General features: G+C 45.3%; 1 protein-coding gene across 1 annotated transcript in view; it reads left to right on the forward strand.

The window, feature by feature from the left end:
- The window catches only part of gpr158b (G protein-coupled receptor 158b), a 496,707-nt gene that overhangs the window by 377,027 nt on the left and 95,700 nt on the right, over positions 1 to 23,980 (forward strand). The window contains exon 8 of the mRNA XM_037682052.1: positions 1,537 to 1,675. Within this exon, the coding sequence (XP_037537980.1) occupies positions 1,537 to 1,675 (139 nt within the window). The remainder of the gene's footprint in view (positions 1 to 1,536; positions 1,676 to 23,980) is intronic.

A 23,980-nucleotide genomic window follows, 5' to 3' on the forward strand; every position in this document is an offset into this window, starting at 1 on the left:
ACTTTTTTGGATTTTTCTACCTGGATTATTGAGCATGCATCAGGATATTTGAATCACTTTGACCAGGATTGCCTCAAACTAGTAAGAGAGTTTGAGAAAACAGCAAGGAAGAGGGCAGACTACAGGAACATCTTGCGATTCAACCTCAGATGTCGACAAAGTGGCATCATTCCCAAGAGCCTGGAACTAAAATCATCGGTCAGCAGGCACCGGGCAAGCAAGATCCTTCAGAAGGCACAGACCCAGCTGCTGAATGAACGGGTGAGACAGACCAATTTTGCTATTGAGGCCTTGAAGGCCAAAGAAGAGCACATTAAACAGAAACTAACTATGTGTCTAGATCAGACCACACTTCAGCAAGTGTTGGACTGTACAGATCAGACACTCTTAGCACAGCATGTCAAGTCCAAGACTCGACAACAAAATAAGTTTAACTTACTAATAACTCATCAACACCATCATTATTCTAATAACAACACATTCAGTGTAGGACAACACTCCAGTAGTCAATTACATGCCAGGGAGACAGAAAAGTGGGTGAAGAATTTATCTGACAGACAGCTCACCCAGCCGGAGACAGACCAGTTGCTCCTCACAGTTCTAGGAGCTCGTCTTAAGCGCTGAGGTGACAGGGCCTTCTCTGTAGCAGGACCAAGACTCTGGAACGAGTTACCTCTGCTTGTCAGACAGGCCCCCTCCCTCTCGGTTTTCAAGTCCCGTTTAAAAACTCATTACTATTCAATAGCTTTCAACACAAGATGATCTGTGTTTTGATCCTGTATGCTCCACACTGGTTTGTCGTCATTATCTGCATCGTTTTTTGTCTATATTCTGATTTACCTCATTTTGTATTTTGCTTTGTGTGTTACCTGTTGTTTTGTCTGTACAGCACTTTGGTTGGCTTTGTAGCTGTTTTAAGTGCTTTATAAATAAAGTGGTATGGTATGATAGTCTTTCTGGTTCAAAATCACTGTGCACCTTCCTTTGTCTGCTGGGAGAAAGATGATGTTTTTGTCCTTGCTAAGGAGTGGGGAGTGCATCCCTCTCCTCTCTACTGATGTTGGAAGGTGGTGGTTTGGCATTGCTGAGGCAGGCTGAAATTTTGATTCTGAGTTTTTCTTCACCCTATTTAATTTTGTTGTTACGGCTGGCTGATTCTGTGGCTGTGATTATCTCCACCAGAGGAATTCTACTTGATGCAACCGCAAAGTTCAGTCGTTGTAAATGGTTGTCAGCAGCAAACTGGTTGATCCACTCTGAGAAGGTGCTATTTAAAATACTGAGCTGAATACAGCACATCAGACTGAGGAAGTCTTTCGGATGAAAGACGAAACGTTTCTACATTTCTTTGTTGTTTTGCTTTGTTTTGTTTTTTTGAATGTCCAGAGGACCAGATTGAACTTTTTAATATTCTTCAACCTGGATTATTGAGCATTTATCAGGATATTTTGAAGCCTTTATAATTTTTTTTTTTGCATGAATCCATTTCAAAATGGCTAAACTATCCCTTTAAACAACACTCTGTTTTTGTTTCAGCTGAGTTCCTCTTCCTGCTCTGGGGGGTGTATTTGTGCTACGCTGTCCGCACTGTACCCTCAGCCTTCAACGAGCCTCGATACATTGCGGTGGCTGTCTACAATGAGCTCTTCATATCAGCCATTTTCCACTTCATCAGGTGAGTACAGAAAAACAGGTACAAGCTGAGAGTTAAGAGAGTCAGTGATCAACAAATTTTTCTTGTAAAATTTTTGCTTGTTTGATTTTGATGGTAATCTTGATCACACTAGCATAAGAATGGCATTATATTAAGGAGCCCTGTGTTACACTTGTTTTATAGCCTTATTTCTAAAGCTATTTGCCATCAAGTAAGGGTGGCTGTGGCTGTGTGGTTAGAGCAATCTTCCTCCAATTCGAGAGTTGGGGGTTTGATTCCAAGAGCAGTCACATGCCAAAGTGTCCCTGGGCAAAACACTGAACCCCTCATTGCCTCTGATGTGTGTCCCATTGGTGTATGAATGTGATAAAGCACTGATAATTATTTGTAAAAAATATAGTAGAGTGCTGTTTGAATGGGTAAATGAGGGCAAATATTGTAGTCTAAAGTGCTTTGAGTATCTTGATAAGATAGAAAGGTGCTATACAGTATAATTACAGTTAATTTAACATTTAGGTTCATTGCATTTCAGAAGATAGAGAGAATTAACCACCCCTTTCAATTTGGGACATAAAACATTGGCAAAGATCAGTGGAAGCCAGTAAAAGGTCCATCCATCCATCCATCCATCCATCCATTTTCTTCCGCTTATCCGGGGTCAGGTCGCGGGGGTAGCAGCCTAAGTAGGGAAGCCCAGACTTCCCTCTACCCAGCCAATTGGGCCAGCTCCTCTGGGGGAATCCAGAGGCATTCCCAAGCCAGCCGAGAAACATAGTCCCTCCAGCGTGTCCTGGGTCTTCCTCTGGGTCTCCTCCCGGAGGGACGTGTCCGGAACGCCTCACCAGGGAGGTGTCCAGGAGGCGTCCTAAACAAATGCCCGAGCCACCTCAACTGGCTCCTCTTGATGTGGAGAAGCAGTGACTCTACGTTGAGTCCCTCCCAGATGATTGAGCTTCTCACCCTATCTCTAAGGGAGAGCCCAGGCACCCTGCGGAGAAAACTCATTTTGGCTGCTTGTATCTGAGATCTTGTTCTTTCGGTCACACCCCAAAGCTCATGAGGGTAGGAACGTAGATCGATCGGTAAATTGAGAGCTTCGCCTTTTGACTCAGCTCTGTCCCTACATCACTACATATTTGGTGGCCCATACGAGGATCTAAAGAGATAAATTATGTGTGACCCAGGACCTGTATTATTGTGAAATAACTCGTCTTGTTGGCATAAAAAAGTCAGAGTTTTGACCTTTGTACAGACATGATTTACGGCTGTGGGGTTCAGAAAGATGCAGAATTGCATCAATGTGTTCATTTTAAAGCTGAAATTGTCAATCTGTTTGTGTAATAAGCTGTAAGCAGTGGGAATAACCCATTCATTCTGTTTGAAACTCTAGCGTGGACCGGGGGTTCTGCGTGTTCGACCTGGTTCTGTTTACTTGACTCGAACGAGTCGTATTTTAAATGGTGATACGTTGTCTGTGGGCTGAGCGCCATCTCAGAGTTGCTACTATGCTGATTCGTTACGTTTCACAGTAAATTTGTGCATTTTTGAAGCTTTGATGGGCAATAATTTGACCGGACTGTTGATGCTAACTGCTAGCTTAAGGCGAGTACACATGAGCTGTGATTGGTCGACAACCGCTGTTTGGGACGTTCTGATTCGCTGAGAAGCTAGTGACGTAATGCCGTGTACGTCCGCTCACTCTGGTGTCAGTACGAAAAACCCACCTCCGATGTTCACGTGTCTGTAAAGTCATGTGACCCCAGAAATGAAGCTCGTTTTAACAGAGTCTTCCTTTGTGTTTAAAAAAGCTGAATAAAGCCCTCACATTTGTTCCTAAACTCATGAGTCCATGCATACAGAGCGTGCTTGGGAAGCGACGCCACGTTAAAAGCTTTAAATCCGTCCATAAATACTGATTTGAACCTACAAGGTTCCTGTGTAACCTGATCAGAAGGGGGGTCGCTAAGAAAGCTTACCTGTCGATCACGCTTGAAGGGGTCCTCACACCTGAAACCCTACTGGACGGTGGAGCTGACATAACTATTATGTAAGCCAAACTGTTCGAGGAGCTCAGGACCGTTGCTAACGGTGTTCACAGGGAAATACCTCTCATAGAACGTGCTATAGAACTGCAGAGCCTCGCAGAGACGAGGACAACCCTAACAGCTATAGCTATGGTTCACATGCAGGTTGGCGAGATGACACTATACTACCCGGTACATGTGTCAATGGTTGACTCATTCCCATTTTTGATTGGCCAAGATTTTATAAATCGCTTTGAGGCGATTATAGATTATGGTGAACAGACAATGTGGGCCAGAGTGAGCAAACCCCTGCCAATACTCATGCCTCCTGAGACAGTCAAAGACCGCCCAACAGCAGGCACCGCATAAGGCACCGAGGACCTCTCAGGAGAGAACACAGTCCCGGTAAGTAAGCCTTTAAAAGCATGTGAAACCGAAGAGACCCAACCAGTGGACCCAACTGTGACTGAACAAGAAAGCCTCCTCTGCGAGCTGAGACAGTCAGAGCCCACTGGATACTACCTACCATTGGTAGTTAAAGGTGTAGAGATCCAAGGATGCCATACCGAAGATGCTGTACTGTCACTGTGGACAGGTAAATAATAATAATAATAATAATGAATTTAATTTGTAACGCACTTTTCATTAACAAAAATCTCAAAGTGCTACAGAGTGCAACTAAAATCAATGATAAAATCAACTAAAATCTGTGATAAAATCAACTAAAATCAATGATACAATCAACTAAAATCTGTGATAAAATCAACTAAAATCAATGATACAATCAACTAAAATCTGTGATAAAATCAACTAAAATCTGTGATAAAATCAACTAAAATCAATGATACAAACAACTAAAATCAATGATACAATCATGTGGAGACAGAATAGGCTTGCTTAAAAAGAAAAGTCTTTAAGCCTTTTTTAAAGTCAGTCAATGATTGTGGAGCTCTCAGATATTCAGGGAGGGATTTCCAGAGGCGGGGGGCAGCCACACAGAATGCCCGATCTCCCATGGTTCTTAATTTAGTTCGTGGCAGGTGGAAAAGATGACTGTTCTGTGATCGTAGGGACCGGGTAGATGAATATGGAGCAAGAAGGTCCTTCAGATAATCTGGTGAATTTCCATATAAACACTGATGGGTAATGAGAGCAATTTTGTACTGAATTCTGTAGGTGACAGGAAGCCAATGGAGGTTATGGAGAATGGGTGTAATATGTCCAAATTTACGAGCTCTCAATAAAATCCTGGCTGCACTGTTTTGAATATATTGAAGCTTCTGAAGGTTTTTGCCGGGTATTCCAGTAAACAGGGAGTTGCAGTAGTCGAGCCTGGAAATCAGCTATTAACCAAGCTTTCTATGAAACATTGGTTAAAAATCATTTGGGTCTGGTTCTGATCGAGAAAGCTTTCCACTTTCCATTGTATCCCAACAGTTCACGTGATGACTGCGAATGGAGTCATTAACCTGAAACTGATCTGGAACCAATGGGAACTGGTACACCCATTCCTCGTGGTCCCAGACTTACCACATGCAACCTACATAGGCTCTGACATCTTGGTAAGATTAGGTGTCCGAGTGGACACCAGCCACATTGTGCTGTGGTCACTAAAACCAGCCAAAAAGGATCCTCCTGTGCTAGACACAGCAAACCTTACGGCTGGACAGACCATTCCAGAGGTCTGCCAGGTTGCTAGCAACCAAAACACCTCAGTATCACCTCAGGTTACAAACCTAATGGTACGAGTCCACATTGTGGCGGGACAAGCTATTAGCCTTAAACAGGCATACTTTCAACCATCTCCTACATTTTTCAAACTAGGACTGTCCATTGAGGCTGCAAGCCAAGTGAGCCTCGACTCCAGAACCACATCTGTTGCTGTGTGCAACACAGGTATAGAGGAGGTACTGATCCCGAGAAACACAAGGCTAGGATGGTTGATCTCCACAGATTTTCATGATTTTGAACTTGGCATTCCATTTCTGGGAGGACTCCCAGACAACCTGGTATCGAGTCAAAAGACTGGTCCAGTTTGGTTCACGAAACAAACACAGGCCATAGCTCTCTTCTCAACCAATGATGTCGATTTAGGACCTCAAACCTATAGTGTCCTACCTATAGACAGGTCTAACGGCACAGAAAGGGACTCACTGGAGCTCCCCAAACATAAAGAACCCTTAGCAATCTCTTCATAGATTGAACAGGTGGTCGCCCAAGCCGACGCCCTGACGACTGATGAAGAAAGGGACAAACTCCACCAGATTCTTATGAAATATGAGAAGTCATTCTCGACTGACTCAATGGATTGTGGGTTGACCTCGCTTCACACAGTGAGCATCACAACTCCGCCAAACTCACCGCCTACATTTGTCAGACAATACAAGGTTCCCCTAGTAGCACATCAACCTGTCAAGGAAATCATTGATGACCTTTTATATAAAGGCATAATCAGACATTGTAATAGCACCAACTCTGCACCTTTATGGCCAGTTTTGAAACCAAATGTTAAGTGGAGACTTACCATAGACTACAGAAAACTAAACAAACAAGTTCCTTTATCTAGGTGGCCAATGACCCAGATCCAACAGGAACTGCCCAAGGTCACCGATGGTAAGTACTTTTCCATCCTCAACGTCGCCTCTGGTTTGTGAACCATTCCTATGCGCGCCAAGGACCAACACAAACTAGCTTACACTTTTGGTAGCCGACAATACACCTTCACCAGGTGCCCCTTTGGCTATGCTAACTCACCAGCTGAGTTCAACATCTTTTTGAACAAAGCATGTCCAGATGCCCACGGACGTGGGACACTGATCTACGTGGACGATGTCCTTTTGAGGCAGCCAACACTGGACTTACACTTGGCTGAGATTGACCACTTTCTGAATCAAATGACTACTGCTAGTGCTAAAATCTCACTGTCAAAATGCCAGTGGTGCAAGACAAAGGTGGACTACGTTGGCCTACTAGTAGGTTCAGACGGAGTACAACCACAATTGACTCACACCCAAGGCCTAGACAATCTCAAAGTCCCCACCAATCTCAGAGAACTACAAAGTGTTCTGGGCATGTGTAATTACTCACGCCAATTCATAGAGAACTATACAGACCTTGCAAAACCACTGACTGAACTCTTAAAGAAAGACATCCCATTTATCTGGACTGATAACCAACAGCAGGCAATGTATTCTCTCAGGGACAGACTCAAGTCAGCCCCATGTCTAGTCTATCCAGACTACAACAAAGAGTTTCACCTGGAAGTGGGCTTTTTAGCTCACTGCATGAGTGCAGGTCTGTACCAGATGCACGACAAAGACAAGCGTGTGGTGGCCCACGCCAGTAAGACAATGGCAGGCCCCGAATTAAAGTTCTCAAACTGTGAGAAAGCACTACTGACCACTGTGTGGGCAGTTAAACACTTCTCCAGTTACATCGGTGGACAAAAAATCATTGTTGAAACACAACACCAGCCAGTAACTTTCCTGAATAGCCAACGCATCAGAGATGGTGTGGTTACAAACTCACGGGTAGCCACGTGGCTCATGGCGCTTCAAAGTTTTGACCTAGACATCTGTTACGGATTTAAAAAAAAACACATTTGGGCACCGACCTGGCACTCTGCCAGGAGTGTACACAAGATGTACCTGTCACCCATCTACCAACTGAGGAAAAACCCTCAGTAAGTGATGACCCAAATCACCACTACTTTGTTAGCAATATCTGCAAAGATATGACAACATTGTACGTGGATGGATGCTCATTCCACCACGAACAAACCTACAAATCAGGTGTTGGAGAGATTCTCCTCCAAGACCAACAAGAGGTCACTTTTAGCTTTAAATTAGGCTCTCAGACTTCTCAGTACGCTGAGATAGCAGGAATCCTAATAGCTCTCCAGATGGCAGTAGAATGCTCTATCCAAACGCTAGTCATCTGCACGGACTCTAATTACGCTCGACTTAGTTTCTTGTGTCATCTCGCTCTGTGGAAACAGAACGGCTTTCTCACAAGCAACAAGAAAGTGGTCAAACACAAAGAGCTTTTCATGGTTTAAGGAAGAGCTGCTGAGAGGAATTCCTCCTCGCTTTAATTGCTTTAGAGACATGGTGCCACACGTGCACAGGTTGTAGCCAAGCTGGCTGACAACACAGTCTCTGTACAACCTATGCTGACTGACCCAGACATCATCCAACTTCAGAATTCGGATCCTGCGATAAACTTGATGATGCTGTACTTGACTGACCTAGAGAAAAACACTCAGTCCAAAACCGACCTAGATTCCAATCCTGACCTTAAAGTCCTCTTTCAGTTGTGCAAACAGCTAAAACTACTCAAGGGCATCCTAACTTTTTTGCTCATGGACCGACGTCCTCACCCGTGTTCGTGGTCCCCCATGACCACAGGGGGGTGATGATAGTTCATGCGCATGACCTCCCGTCCACAGGACACAAGGGAGATAATGCCACGCTGAAAGCATTAAAACAAGTTGCTTATTGGCCTGGAATGAAAAAGGATGTCAAGAACTACATAAAAGGGTGCCTGGTCTGTGGCCAGTTTCAGCCATCCAGACCCCTCCACAGAGCACCACTGCAAAGTAGAGGCATTGCATTCCCATGGTCCGACCTCCAGATCGACTGGGTTGGACCACTTACTAAGAGCACTAGAGGAAATAAATATTTTCTCACGGTAACTTGCGCATTTACCAAATGGGTAGAATGCCTACCAGCTCCTAACGACATAGCACAAACAACTGCTATGTTACTAATGAATCATGTATTTTCAAGGTTTGGACTTCCCCTCAGGGTGAACTCAGATCAAGGTACACACTTCACAGCTGAAGTGATGAAAGAATTGTGGAAGATGCTAGGCATCAAAGTCAACTTCCATGTTGGCTACCACCCACAGGCCTCAGGCCAAGTGGAGAGAGCAAACAGAACTGTGGTAAGTATTTTGAAGAAATACGTAGCCGCAAGGACTGGGACGTGAAATTCCCTCTGGTCCTCATGGCCATAAGGGCCACTCCACACACAACGAATGGCATCTCTCTCTTCGAGATGATGACGGGTCGACAAATGACTCTCCCTCTACACCTGTTGTACCAACCAGGCGATGCCGCCGTGGCAACAGCCTACACCACACAACAATACATGAATGACTTGGAAGAACACCCTAAAAACACCTTTGCGTTTGCCCAGAAAAACCTGTAATAATCTGCTGAAGGACGAAAGGCGTACTATGACCAAAAGGCCTCTCACGAGGAACTCCAAGTGGGAGATAGGGTCTGGTACTACACGTTCACCCCCACAACTGAGAAAAGAGAGTCCGGGACTGGAACTCTCACCCGCAAACTGATGCTCAGGTGGACTGGACCCTACCTGATAACAGACAAATTGTCTCCAGTTGTCTATCAGATCAAAATCAGCAAAGGCCAAAAAGAGCCAATTGTTATATGGGTACATCGAAACCAGGTCAAACTACACAAGGCATTCAATAACTCCACAGGAGACAAAGATCTCACAAACTCAGACCTAGTGGGAAAAAAGGTCATCCAAGCAGAAACTAAATAAGTTTAAGCTTAATTAAGTGTTAAGATAACAACTCAGACGTGATAACGTGATCAAATATGACAGTCAGAGTGAGTGACACACTGAAACGTTGTTTTCTAGTTGCCTTATCACTACTTTTGTCAATGCTGAAACGTTGTTTTTTCTGGTTGCTTGATCACTACTGTTGTCGATGTTGAGACATTGGTTATTTGGTTTTTGGTATTGTTTCTGAAGACCCCCAGCAAGAATAAATTTTGTGTGTACTTTAGTTAGAGACTAAGAGGACTTTAACTATGCCAACATGCTGTTCATTTGTTAAATTTCAATCTTTGAGGAGTCAATGTAGATTAATGCTACCTTAATTACCATAATTAAGGGGGGGGGGGTAGCTAATCCTTCAGTTGAGTCTTGCCATAGACTCCAAAAACATTTAGGGGAAAACCAAACCTCAAGTCATTCGTCTAAAGGGACAACAGACAATTGAACCAAACTATATTTTGCCATGTAAATACAACTTAAACCAAGTTAGGAATGGAAAAATAGTTTGGAATGCCCTTCTATAGGTATAAATCCCTATATATCATTTTTCAGCATGACCCACCCTTTAACTGGTACCTGTAGCTGATCTAACCGTGATAGCTTACACACCAGGTGCATATAGGTCAAGGTCTTATGTAAAATCCCACTCATAAGCCCAACTAAAACCACATAAATGCATGAACACATAGAACTAGAATGGCACCCACTGGGAACCACCAGCAGCAACCTTTGTTGAAGGGACTTACAACTCCAACGTGGGTCTCCAATCTCAATCCAGTGGTCGCCTCTGCAGTTCAGTCGAGGGAACCCCTCTACATGCTGATCAATCAACACCTCCAATCGTTGTGGATTTATCGTTGTGGATTATATGACTTTTTCCAATGGATTACAGACTTTGTTTCCAAGGGGTTAAAGCATTGCTGCAATGGAATTACTAACAACATAATGGAATTACCAACAACATTATGGAAATACCAACAATATTGTGGAATTACCTAAACCGTTGTGGGATTACCTTCTTTGACTTTTGTTTTCCTCTTGCTGGATTACATCAAGATCAAGGACATTCGGAGGCGTAAGTTCATGTTGGAATTTATCCCCATGTACAGGCAATGATTTCCAAAGGGGGGACTGTAGTGAACTAGGCCTTCGACCTCAACCTGTCTCTGAAGACCTTCAGAGGACAGGAACTGTTATTTCATTGATCTGAATGCAGAAATACATATTAGCTCATCAAGAGACTATTTAATTGTATCCTGAATTAATCAATTGAAAGAACACTCTTGTTTTTTACATTATCATTACTATTTTAGAATATCTTGATAATCAAAGTGTGTTTAGTTCATACCATTTCTAAATGTTGAAGTGAACCACTCATTTAAATCAACTGTGAAACAGTATTAATAATTTTTAAACCTCATTAGACTTAGAAATCAAGTTAAATGCCTATTTACAACGTAATCGTGCATTTTGATCTTCTGTCTGAATGAGTGGATTTGATGTCGGTCAGAAGTCAGGGATGTCGGTAAAATGTCAGAAAGCAAGTTATGAGAAGGAAGTGCCTTGTTTTTAAACCTAGCAGACAGTAAATAACTTCAACTGGCACCTGCCTTGTGTCACCTCTTCATAAACATTTCTCTGTCTGTACTAACCGTTTCTAAACATTCCTGCATCCTCTTTTGACTTTTAATAACCCCCTGACATCACTGAAACACCGTCCCTGCTGGTTGTTTCAACCAATCAGGAAGTACCAATTGACAGGAAGTGAGTACCCTTTAAAAAGTCAACACTTCCTGGGACTATTCAGTCTTCCCGCAGTCTTCCTGCAGTCTTCCTGCAGTCTTTTTGAGTCTTCCTTAGGACTATGGAGTCTTCCTAAGGTCTTCTTGCAGTCTTCCTGCACTTTTCCTCAGTCTTCCTTGGGTCTTACACCGGAGTCTTCCACTTCTGAGTGGAACTTCGGACTCAGTCTTGCAATTCTGAGTGGAACCATGAAGTCTTCCAGCTGAACTGAGAAACTGATGGAATGGGACCATGTACAAAGGGGTCCGTCCATCCCAGCGGAGTCACAGCGCCTCGCTGTGAACTCACCCGGGCGTAACGCCCTACAACTTTGAAGGAAGCTTGTTCTGTTGAACAGAGTAAACCACATGACTTCTGACGATGACCAGCCACTTTAACTGGAAACGCTGAAAGGTAGCGTGCATAGGGACCTCTAGACTGGAGCTGATCCATCAATCTGCAAAGGTAAAGAGACGTCACGTGTTGTCATGCGCTAAGTGGACCGGGGGTTTGAGCTGGTGTTGAAAGAAGAGTGCTAATTCTGGTCAACAAACATACATCTTCCTTCATCCATCTTTAAACTTCTCCACTCCTTCTCTTAAACTTTTATTCGCCAGTAATCTAGATGCCTTCAGAGGTGAATCAGCCTCAATCAGTAATGTTCTGTTGTCTTGTTAGTAAAGCGCGCCAAGTTTTTATTAATCAGAAACAGATCAGCAAATCAATGTGTACATGTTTTTATGTTAAATTTTGATTCTGTTAAATAAATGACCACATTTATTCTGATGAGTCAAAGATAAAATGGCGTCTCATGTCACTGATTAAACAATCCTCACAGTTATCTCGGTCACATGACAGAAATTTAACTCGAAAAAGAAAGAATCTGTTGTAATTAACAATTAATATTCTTTGTGCTTGAACTAGCTTTAAGAATAATTAATTAGTAGTGTGTCTACAGCAAAGCTGTCCCTACATCACTACAACTGCATAACGCTATCTCACCCCAGCCAGACTCCTCGGCGATGATGCGGAAGTGTATGGCGAATTTGGACATCATCCCTTTCCCCTGACATAACGTAAAAAGTTTTGGGCTGCTTCCTCCTGCTGCGAAGGGTGGTCAAAACCCCGAAGAAAATCCTTCAAGAAGGTAGCTAACGTCAGAGTTTCGATGGGGCGTCTACGAAGGTAAGCATGTGCCCACTGAAGCGCGTCTCCTTTTAAAGCACTAACCACATAAGTTATGCGGGCAAAATCGGATGAATAGGTAATGGGAGCATGATTAAATGCCAAATTACACTGGAGAACGAAGCCACCACATTTGCGTGTGTTACCTTGGAGCATCTCAGAAGGTCGAATGTCTGTTTCCTTGGGGCACGGATTGTTCATCCTAATTTTAGGTTCCAGAGGGATGGGCTGAGTCGAAGATGAAGCTTGGTCCGCCATTTGTTTTTGAAGAGAGAACACCATATCACCCAACTCCCATAGATTGTCCTGAGTTGTTTGTTGTTGCACAAAAATCTGCTGTAAAGTTAAGTGGAGAGGGTCAGTGTTTACTTTTGGTTCTAACTGAGTCTTTACCTCCTCAGTCTTGCTCGGGGGGTCCATTGGCTGGGACATACTATCAGGTTTTTTTCAACGTCGACCCCCACGTGAGCAGACTGATTCAATAAAGACAGAGTCAGAACTACAAAAGGTAAGTGAACTTTTATTTACAGGTGATCGTGTCGTCGCAGCTGTAAGGGAGAAGAGGAATAAGTGAGTATGGGTTCTGGTGGTCTCTTTGAATGTTTTGATTCTGGAATATAGAGAAATGACTCCTCACTGTTTGTGTTGTAGGTGGAGTCCGAGAAGAGGAGAGTTCCTGGGTTTTTGTAGGAGATCCAGTCCTGAGGTATTTTGCGGTGGAGAGCGGAGCAGGTTGACCCAGTTGAGAATGCTTAATGGTGGTTGTTGAAGGGACACCGTTGATTCACAGGTGGAGTCCAGTGGAGCGATACGATCCTAGGGAGGATCTGAAGAGGCAGGCTGTGGAAGGTCCTGGAGGAGTCACAGTTGGTGAGAACCAGCTGTAACAAAGGTTAGTCGGCTGTACACGAGTTACCATTTGGTAGAAGATGTCCCAGCAATGAAGAGGTATCTGGCAGGTGCTTAAATACCCCATCAGGCAGTCCTCCACAGAGCAGCAGCAGGTGGAGTGAGTTGAGGTTAATTGGCTGTGGAAGGAAGAGTGAGTGACAGACAAAAAATACCCAGGAATCTCACATGTGGGGGGATAAAAGACATGTCCTGATCAAAAATAACACCAAGATTTTTAACATTAGAGCTGGAGGACAGATTAATGCATCTAAGGAGGGAGAAAGACTGAAAAATTAATTCCTAAGGTGCTCAGGTCCAAAAACAAAACCTCAGTTTTGTCTGTGTTCAACAGGAGAAAATTAAGAGTCATCCAGGTTTTTATGTCTTTAAGACATGCTTGTAGTCTAAGTAGCTGATATGATTAATTGGGTTTTATGGACAAATATAATTGTGTGTCATCAGCATAACAATGGAAATTTATCCCATGCTGTTTAATAACTTTACCTAATGGAAACATATATAAGGTAAAGAGTATTGTCCCAAGCACTGAGCCCCGAGGAACTCCATGACTAACTTTGGTGTATGAAGAAGATTTATTATTTACATTTACAAACTGGAATCTATCAGATAGATATGATTTAAACCACTTTAGAGCCGTTTCTGTAATCCCAATATCATATTCAAGCCTCTGTAGTAAAATATTGTGATAAACTGTATCAAATGCAACACTGAGGTCTAAAAGGACCAGTATAGACACACGTCCATTGTCTGAGGCCACGAGAATATCATTACTGACTTTTACTAGTGCTGTTTCTGTGCTATGGTGAGCTTTAAACCCTGACTGAAACTCTTCAAACATATTATTTCTTTGTAGATGTTCACGCAACTGACCTGCAACTATTTTCTCTAGAATTTTTTAGTTGAAAGTTAGATTAGATATAGGTCTGTAGTTGGCCAGAATTTCTGAATCAAGATCAGACTTTTTAAGTAAAGGTTTAATTACAGCAACCTTAAAACGCTGTGGTACATAACCATCCTGTCACAATCCTCAGTGTTGTTTCGACCCATTTGCAGGCAGGCGAGCGAGGCAGGAGTTTATAATAAAAATAATTTATTTTAAACCACAAAAAACAAAAACGGCTGACGGGGCAGCAAAACTACAGGCAGGATCCAGGCAGACAAGAACAGGACAGATTAAAAAATCAGACTGATACCTGGCACAAGGAATAGAGGAGGACCATGTTGTCTGTGAGAACAGAACAATGACCGGACGAGGAGTGAAGGAGAGAAAGGCTTTTTATGACAGAGGGAGAGTGAGTAATGAGAGCACCTGGGCAGGTGGCTGATGAGGGACAGGTGTGAATGATAAAGACTGAGGAGTGGAGAGGCAGACTGAGGAGCAAGTGGAAAACACAAACAAATACAAAGAAAACAGACAGGGACAGAGCCTGTCACATCCATTAAAGACAAATTAAGTAGATCCAAAATGTGGACATTAATTAGGGGTAATACATCTTTAAACAGTCTGGTTGGGATGGGATCTAGCAGGCAAGTGGATGGTTTGAATGAGAATTCAGAGAGCTCAACAGGACAAAAACTGTCCAAACATAAATCAGGCTCTAGTGAAATTTTTAAAGTTGCCTCATTGGACAGGAGACTAGAGATAGTAGAAGGAAGGATGGTTTGAATTTTCTCTCTAATTGAAATCATTTTATTTATAAAGAATCTCATGAAGTCATCACTACTTATAGTTGTAGGGATACACGGTTCAAAAGAAATGGGACTTTTAATTAGTCTAGCAATAGTACTAAACAGAAACCTAGGGTTATTTTTATTCTCTATTAAAGATGAGTAATATAAAGTTCTAGCTTTTATGGCGAGCTTTTTTATATGTTAGCAGACTATCTTTCTAAGTTAAATAAAGTTCTTCAACATTAGTAGAGTGCCATTTTCTCTCCTGGTTTCTAGATGCCTGCTTTAAAGTACGCAACTCAGAATTGAACCAAGGAGCCAGTTTCCTCTGATTTATTACTTTGTTTTTCAGTGGAGATATTTTATCAAGTGAAGTTTGCATTGAAGTTGTGATCAACTAGATGATCTAAGTCTCTGTTCTCTAATGCATTACTCTGCAAGACAGAGGAAAACATTGATGGAAGAGATTGTTTAAATTTGGTTACAGCATTTTCTGATAAGCACCTGCTGAGATGAAATTTACTCTCAGTGACTGTGTAGTCATTTAATGTAAACTCAAAGGTAATTAAAAAATGGTTGGACAGAATAGGATTTTGAGGAACTATTACCAAGTCCTTAATCTCTATACCATAGGTCAGAACTAAATCAAGAGTGTGATGATAAGAATGAGTTGATGTGCGGACATTTTGGGTAAAACCAAATGACTCTATTAAATTATTAAAAGCTATGCTTAAGCTATCACTCTCAACATCCACATGAATATTGAAATCACCCATTATGATGATTTTATCAGTATTTGATAGTAAGTCAGTTAATAATTCTGAGAATTCAGACAAAAACTGAGAGTAAGCGCCTGGTGGACGGTATATAACAACTAGTAAAAGTGGCTTTCCTGATTTCCATTTTGGATGAGAAAGACTGAGGGACAGTGATTCAAATGCATCATAAGTAATAACTGATTTGGCATTAATCAATGATCCTGACTGAAAAATAGAAGCTACTCCTCCACTTCGGCCAGTTGTTCTAGGAACATGAAAATTTAAATAATTAACAGGAGTGGATTCATTTATACCAACAAAATCCTCCTGTTGTAGCCAAGTTTCTGTCAGACAGAATAAATCAATATGATGATCAGTTATCAGTTCATTAACTAACAGGGATTTAGAGGAAAGAGATCTGATGTTCAATAATCCACATTTAATGAATTTATGATTTTGCTCTGGTAAAGTAACTGTGTTTATTTTAATCAGATTTTTATGGTTTATATTTTTAGAGTAGATTTTTTGTTTATTTAATTTGAGCCGTGGGCAAGTTGACACTGTTTCAATGTAGGTGTGGGTGGGTAACAGAGGAGAAGCAGCAGAGAGGGGTGGAGGATTACAACTCTGCTTCCTGGACTGGACCCTGGGTTGTCAATAATTTGGGGGATAAACAAAATCAGCCATATTTCTAGAAAGAAGAGTGTCTCCGTCCAAAGTGGGATGGATTCCATCTCTCCGCATCAGACCAGGTTTTCCCCAGAAAGAACTCCAGTTATCTATGTAGCCCACGTCGTTGTCAGAACACCACCTGGACACCCAGTGGTTAAACAACGACACACGACTAAACATATAATCGCTGGTCAGGTTGGGGAGGGGGCCGGAGAAAACTACGAAGTCCGACATGGTTTTAGCAAAGTCACACACCGAAGCAACATTAATTTTAGTGATCTCCGATTTGCGTAACCGGATGTCATTACCGCCGACGTGAATAACAATCTTACTGTATTTAGCCTTAGCCTTAGTCAGAAGTTTCAGATAAGATTTTATGTCACCCGCTCTGGCCCCTGGAATGCATTTAACTATGGCTGTTGGAGTCCCTAAAGCCACGTTTCGGACTATGGAGCTTCCAATAACCAGGATCTGCTTCTCAGCGGGTGTGTCAATGAGCGAGTAAAATCGATTAGAAACGTGAACGGGTTGGTTGTGAACTGGGGGCTTAGCCTTAGCACTACACTTGCTCCGGACCGTCACCCAGCCGGCCTGGGGTCCCGGCTGTTTGGGGTCTGCTGGAGGACCGCTAACGGGAGCTAGACTCTGTGGTTCTGCGCTGTCACAGGATCAGCCCTCAATTGGTTCATATCTTACCTCGCTGACAGATCCTTTTGTGTCTCCATCAAGGATTTTTGTTCCGCAGAGGCAGAGCTTAAATGGGGGGTTCTGCAGTGGTCTATCCTGGGTCCCCTCCTATTGTCTTTATGCCGCTTGGTGCTATTTTCCGGAAACATAACATGCCCTTCCACTTCTATGCCGATGACTGTCAAATTTACTTCCCCCTAAGACACAATGGTACATGCTCTATTCAACCGCTGCTCAACTGCCTGGCTGACATCAGGGACTGGATGGCTTTAAATTTCTTGAGTTTCAACGAAAAGAAGTCTGAAGTCATGTTGTTCCCTCCCAACGACACGATCACAAACCACTCTATCGACCTCTCCCTGTCAGAAAAACAAAGAGTCACTAATATGGGCGTGATAATGGACCCTTCCCTGAAGCTTAACAATCATATAAACATGATTGTTAAATCATGTTTCTTCCAACTGAAGCGGCTGTCTAAACTGAAACCCATATTGTCCAAAAAGAACCTGGAGACAGTAATACATGCATTCATTACATCTAGGCTTGATTACTACAATTCACTCCTGTTAGGTATCAGTCAGACCTCCATTGCACGACTACAACTGGTCCAGAATGTAGCAGCCCGATTTTTAACCAGTACAGGCAAAAGAGAGCACATTACACCACTTTTGGCCTCACTGCACTGGTTACCGGTTCACTTTCGAATCCAGTTCAAAATACTCGTATGTCTACAAATCATTGAACAGTTTCGCCCCCCCATCTCTCTGATCTGCTACAACCGTATGTCCCACCATGTTCCCTGAGGTCAGCGGACCAGTTGCTCCTCACAGTTCCAGGAAGTCGTCTTAAGCGCAGAGGTGACAGGGCCTTCTTTGTAGCAGGACCAAGACTCTGGAACGAGTTACCTCTGTTTGTCAGACAGACCCCTCTCTCCGGTTTTCAAGTCCCGTTTAAAAACTCACTACTATTCAGTAGCTTTCAACACCAGATGATCTGTGTTTTGAACCTGTATGCTCCACACTGGTTTGTCGTCATTATCTGCATCATTTGTATGTCTATATTCTGATTTACTTCATTTTGTATTTTGCTTTGTGTGTTACCTGTTGTTTTGTCTGTACAGCACTTTGGTTGGCCTTGTAGCTGTTTTAAGTGCTTTATAAATAAAGTGGTATGGTATGGTATGGTCTAAGGGGACCTAGCTAGTTACTGGTTTTTCTATAGCATGGAGCCGAGCTTCCAGTTCAGACAGCCTCTCCTCCAAAGCTACCACAAGACTACATTTGTTACATGTATCATTACCACTAAAGGAGGCAGAGGAGTAACTAAACATCTGACACACAGGGCAAGAGAACACAGAGGAAGCAGGAAGAGAAGAGCAGCCATGCTAAGCTAACCCTAGCAGGAGCTAGCAGAGCCAAATGCACCAATAAAAACCAAGAAGTGTTGAAAAATAAGAGGTGTTTTAAGCACTAGCCAACAGTAGAAAAACAACTGTACTGTGTGTTTGTGAACTAGAATGAAAAACTTTGCAAAAGACAGATCAATCCAGAAAACAGAGACGACTCTAGCAAACAATTCACTCGAGCTACCGACAGACAAACAGGAAATTATACAATACGTCTCACCATGAATGTGCAACTTCACACCACAAGGAGGTGTATTTACAAATGCCAGTTAATTTACCTCCAATGTTACAAGTGTTAAGCCAGGACTGCTCAAATAAACTGCCCAGGGGGCCACAGTTACTGAAAGCCAAGCACTCAGGGGTCAGATATCCACTAGTTCTTATCATTAAGTTACATTGTTTAATAGTTAAAACTCTAGTTTTGTTTTAAGAGTGAACCCATTGGTGGACTTAGCTCACCTGTGGGCCTGACTTGGCCCGCGGGCCGTCAGTTGAACAGCCCTGCTTCAAACTAACCTGTTGTTCCTTTTAATAAAATCACGGAGTGACGTCCCGTTCCCTGAACAACTGACCATTAATATAAAGTTTATCTACAGCCACCGTAGCTCTGACGCCCTCAGACATGTATTTCTTCCTGATTGGAAACAAAGCTGGCCTCCGATCGAGGATCTCTTTAGGAAATTGATCGTTCACACTGAAGTCCGTCCCACGCAGCTCTCTTCCCCGACCTCTGACCTGCTGTTTTTGTTTAAAGTGCTCAAATTTAGCAATAATTGGCCGAGGTCGCTTGTTATCGGGCTTCTGACCTCCGAGCCGGTGAACGCGATTGAAAGTGATATTTTTTACCGTCTCACTTGGGAGTTTCAGCAGATGTTGGATAAACTCACGGCTCGTAACTTCAGCATCCTCCTCTGCTCATTCTGGGATCCCTGAGAAGACAAGATTGTCCCGCATGCTCCGAGCTTGAATATCCAGGATGGACTCCTTCATTTTCCTGTTCTCTCCGGTCAGCTGCGACATCTTCTCGGTGAGTTCTTTGACGTTACCCCTCAGAGTTTGGTTCTCTGCAGCGAACGACACCACCTGAGCTTGGCAAAACTCCAGAGACTCCCTCAGTGCTTGAAACTCCTTGTGGAGAACCTCCACCAGGGCCAGCCAGGCCTCTAAGCTGGTTAGCTTCTTGTCTATAGAGCCTAGGATATCAGTGAAACTTTTCTCTGGAGATGTTGACGTGCTGGTTAAGCTCTCCGAATGCGTGCATTTAGGAGTTGGTGTGGCCGCGGATGTAGTGTTTTTTTTTGTGGTTTACCCATCACGATGTTGTTAAAACACTCGTCCACGTAACTCTCCAGACTGTCCAAGGTTTCCTCGTCCAGTTTTGTTTATTGAAACAATATGCATAGGTTATTATTAACAATATTTTTTATGTTTAATTGTATTATATTGGCTTGTTTTACCTGAGTTAAATCGTTTTTGTTTAGCAGTATCCTGCCATGTTACTTACGCAGCACAGCTCTCACGTGACCTCAGCAGCTCATCACCAGGTGCACCTGGGGGAAGAATCCTTATAGAGGGTTTCCCTTCAGTGGACCACCGATGCTCAAGGACTCAAGACTCCCTAACTCAGCTCATTGGAGCTAGGAAATCACCATCTTAATGGTCTTACAATCCTTAGAATATCAAAGTTAGCCAACAGATTACTCCCTTAAGCCACGTACGGACTCTTTACTACTGATTTTGCTGAATAATTAAATGTAATCATTTTGGAATGTGCTGATAACGCTGTTCCCCTGCAAATCATTAGTTAAAGCAAAACATAAAATATAAAAAGCTGGACTATCATTTCATCACTTCGTGCTCATGGATTTGAGAAGCTGGTTTCAATTCTAACAAAAAAGGGAGGATTTTAAAGGTTTTCTCAGCTTTGATTATAAACAACATCCTGGAATCTTATTCCTAGATTCTAAAAACAACCAGATCAGTGAGAAATGTCAGGATTTGCTAGGAGGGAGCGAACCCAGAGTGCAGAACAGGGACTCAACTCGGCAGAATACAAAAATAGGATTTTAATGATAAATAAAGGTACAAAATAACAAGCTGACGGTGCAGCAAAACTTACATGAAAATAGGAAGGAGGCACGGGAAACTCAGGAGGACTCAGGAGACACGGGAGACTCAAGGAACTAGGAAGACTCATGGGGGAACACAGGAGACCCAACGAGTACGACACTACAATGAACAAGACAGAACAGACGGCTTATATACAGAGACAAGACAAGACATGATAACAAACAGCTGGGACGAGACATGGGTGTCACTAATGGAACTAATGAGGGAGCACGAGGGAACACAGACACAAACCGGGCCACAGAAAGGTACCATCCTTACAGTACCCCCCTCAAGGACGCCCCCAGGCGTCCCCAAAAAACCCCTCTCCCGAAGGAGTTGGGCGGGTGGAGGCGGCACTGCAAGGGTGGAGGGCCCGAGGAAAACACGAGGACCAGAGAAAAAACTATGAAAAACACGAGGGAACACAAAGGATTTGGATGGTCAAGGGATCGTCCCTAGGAGTCATTGTTCCGGCGGGCAGCCGGGAGGCTGTCCATCAAACCGGGCCAGGACCAGAGGGAATGCAGCATGCGTCGGAGAGTCCTGGGGAGCTGCAGCATGTGTCTGAGAGTCCTGGGGAGGTGCAGCATGCGACAAGGAGACCTGGGGAGTTGCAGCATGCGACAAGGAGACCTGGGGAGCTGCAGCATGCATCAAGGAGACCTGGGGAGCTGCATCATGCATCAAGGACACCTGGAGAGCTGCAGCAGACGGCGTGGGAGCCTGGAGAGCTGCAGCAGACGGCGTGGGAGCCTGGAGAACTGCAGCAGATGGCGTGGGAGCCTGGAGTACTGCAGCAGACGGCGTGGGAGCCTGGAGAACTGCAGCAGACGGCGTGGGAGCCTGGAGAACTGCAGCAGATGACGTGGGAGCCTGGAGAACTGCAGCAGATGACGTGGGAGCCTGGAGAACTGCAGCGTGCGACGACGGGACCTTGGAAACTGAAGCGTGCGACGAGGGGACCTTGGAAACTGCAGCAGGTGACGAGGGGACCTTGGAGGTTGCAGCTGCTGTCATGGAGGCCTGGGGAGTTGCTGCTGCTGTCATGGAGGCCTGGAGCTCTGCAGCAGACGACGGAGAGGCCTGGAGCTCTGCAGCAGATGACGGAGAGGCTTGGAGCTCTGTAGCAGACGACGGAGAGGCCTGGAGCTCTGTAGTAGACGACGGAGAGGCCTGGAGCTCTGCAGCAGACGGCGGAGAGAACTGGAGCTCTGCAGCAGGAATGGAAACAGGAACTTCTGAGGCAGGAACAGGAACTTCTGCGACAAGAACTGGAACTTCTGCGACAGGAACTGGAACTTCTGCGACAGGAACTGGAACTTCTGCGACAGGAACGGAAACTGGAACGGAACCCCTACGGCAGGAACGGAACCCTCTGCGGCAGGAACGGAAATTGGAACGGAACCCTCTGCAACAGGAACGGAAACTGGAACGGAACCCTCTGCGGCAGGAACGGAAACTGGAACGGAACCCGCTGCGGCAGGAACGGAAACTGGAATGGAACCCTCTGCGGCAGGAACGGAGTCTTCTGTAGCAGGAACGGAAACTGGAATGGAACCCTCTGCGGCAGGAACGGAGTCTTCTGCGGCAGGAACGGAAACTGGAACGGAACCCTCTGCGGCAGGAACGGAGTCTTCTGCGGCAGGAACGGAAACTGGAACGGAACCCTCTGGGGTAGGAACGGAAACTGGAACGGAACCCTCTGCGGCAGGAACGGAAACTGGAACGGAACCCTCTGCGGCAGGAACGGAGCCCTCTGTGGCGGCAGGAACGGAGCCCTCTGCGGCGGCGGCAGGAACGGAGCCCTCTGTGGTGGCGACGGCAGGAACGGAGCCCTCTGCGGCGGCGGCGTCAGGAACCGAGCCCTCTGCGGCGGCCGGAACAGAGCCCTCTGTGGCGGCGGCGGCAAGAACGGAGCAGGAGAGCTGACAAGCGTCTGCCGGGACCCCCTCGGAACAGGAGAGCTGAGGAGCGTCTGCCGGGACCCCCTCGGAACAGGAGAGGTGAGGAGCATTCGCCGGAACCCCCTAGGAACATGAGAGGTGAGGAGCATTCGCCGGAACCCCCTCGGAACAGGAGAGGTGAGGAGCGTTCGCCGGAACCCCCTCAGAACAGGAGAGCTGAGGAGCGTTGGCCGGAACCCCCTCGGAACAGGAGAGATGAGGAGCGTCGGCCAGGACCCCCTCGGAACAGGAGAGCTGAGGAGCGTCGGTCGGGACCCCCTCGGAACAGGAGAGATGAGGATCCACCTCAGGGGCTGCGTGCAGCATGGAAACCACCTCAGGGGCTGCGTGCAGCGTGGAAACCACCTCAGGGGCTGTGTGGAAACCACCTCAGGGGCTGCGTGTAGCGTGGAAACCACCTCAGGGGCTGCGTGCAGCTTGGAAACCACCTCAGGGGCTGCGTGCAGCGTGGAAACCACCTCAGGGGCTGCGTGCAGCGTGGAAACCACCCCAGGGGCTGCGTGCAGCGTGGAAACCACCTAAGGGGCTGCGTGCAGCGTGGAAACCACCTCAGGGGCTGCGTGCAGCGTGGAAACCACCTCAGGGGCTGCGTGCAGCGTGGAATCCACCTCAGGGGCTGCGTGCATCGTGGAATCCACCTCAGGGGCTGCGTGCAGCGTGGAATCCACCTCAGGGATGGCAGTGACAGGAGTTTTAAAAGTCCCTATCTTAGATAATAAAAAATCATACTCGGGGAGCAAAGAAAGACTAGGGATAGAAAATAAAAAATCCTCCATCTGGGACAAAACGATATCAAAGGAAGACGGGTTAGTTTTAGCAGAATGAAATAATTCTAATAGGGTCTGATTAATTTGAAAAAATTCTTCAGATGAAAATGAATTAAAAAAGGGAATGTCTCTATGTGGGGGTGTGGTGACAGGTGCCGCCCCCACCGGAAACCTGGAAGGTGAGGCGGCGGAACACGCCCCCACGGAGTCACTAGGAATACGCTCCGGAGGTACGGCCAGGCTGGGTCGGACAGCCACGGCGCGGAGTGGCGGTGAGAGGCCGGATTCCGCCCCCACCAGGAACCTGGAAGGGGAGGCGATAGAACCCGCCCCTGTGACGTCAAGTGGACCGGACTTACCGGACCGAACAGGAGTGGACCGGAGCTCCCGCGGGACGCTGGAAATCGCCCCCACCGGAAACCTGGGAGGTGAGGCGGCGGACCCCGCTCCCACAGAAACACCAGAACCAGCTCTAAAGTTCTGCTCAGCCGACAAGACCGGGCCAGTTGCCGCGGACTGCCTCCGGAACCGTCTTCTGCCACTACGATGGCAGTGGGACGGCGGAAGGACAGGGACGGAGTGGAGCTCGTCCATCTTATCTCGCGGGGGAAAAAGAAAAAAGGTGAGTTTGCCGAGAGAGACCCTGCCCGCTGGGTTCTGGTGTGGTCGCGTCGTAATGTCAGGATTTGCTAGGAGGGAGCGAACCCAGAGTGCAGAACAGGGACTCAACTCGGCAGAATACAAAAATAGGAATTTATTGATAAATAAAGGTTAAAATAACAAGCTGACGGGGCAGCAAATC

The sequence above is a fragment of the Nematolebias whitei genome, chromosome 9 (assembly GCF_014905685.2).
Source record: "Nematolebias whitei isolate Nwh7 chromosome 9, NemWhi1, whole genome shotgun sequence".
NCBI lineage: Eukaryota > Metazoa > Chordata > Actinopteri > Cyprinodontiformes > Rivulidae > Nematolebias > Nematolebias whitei.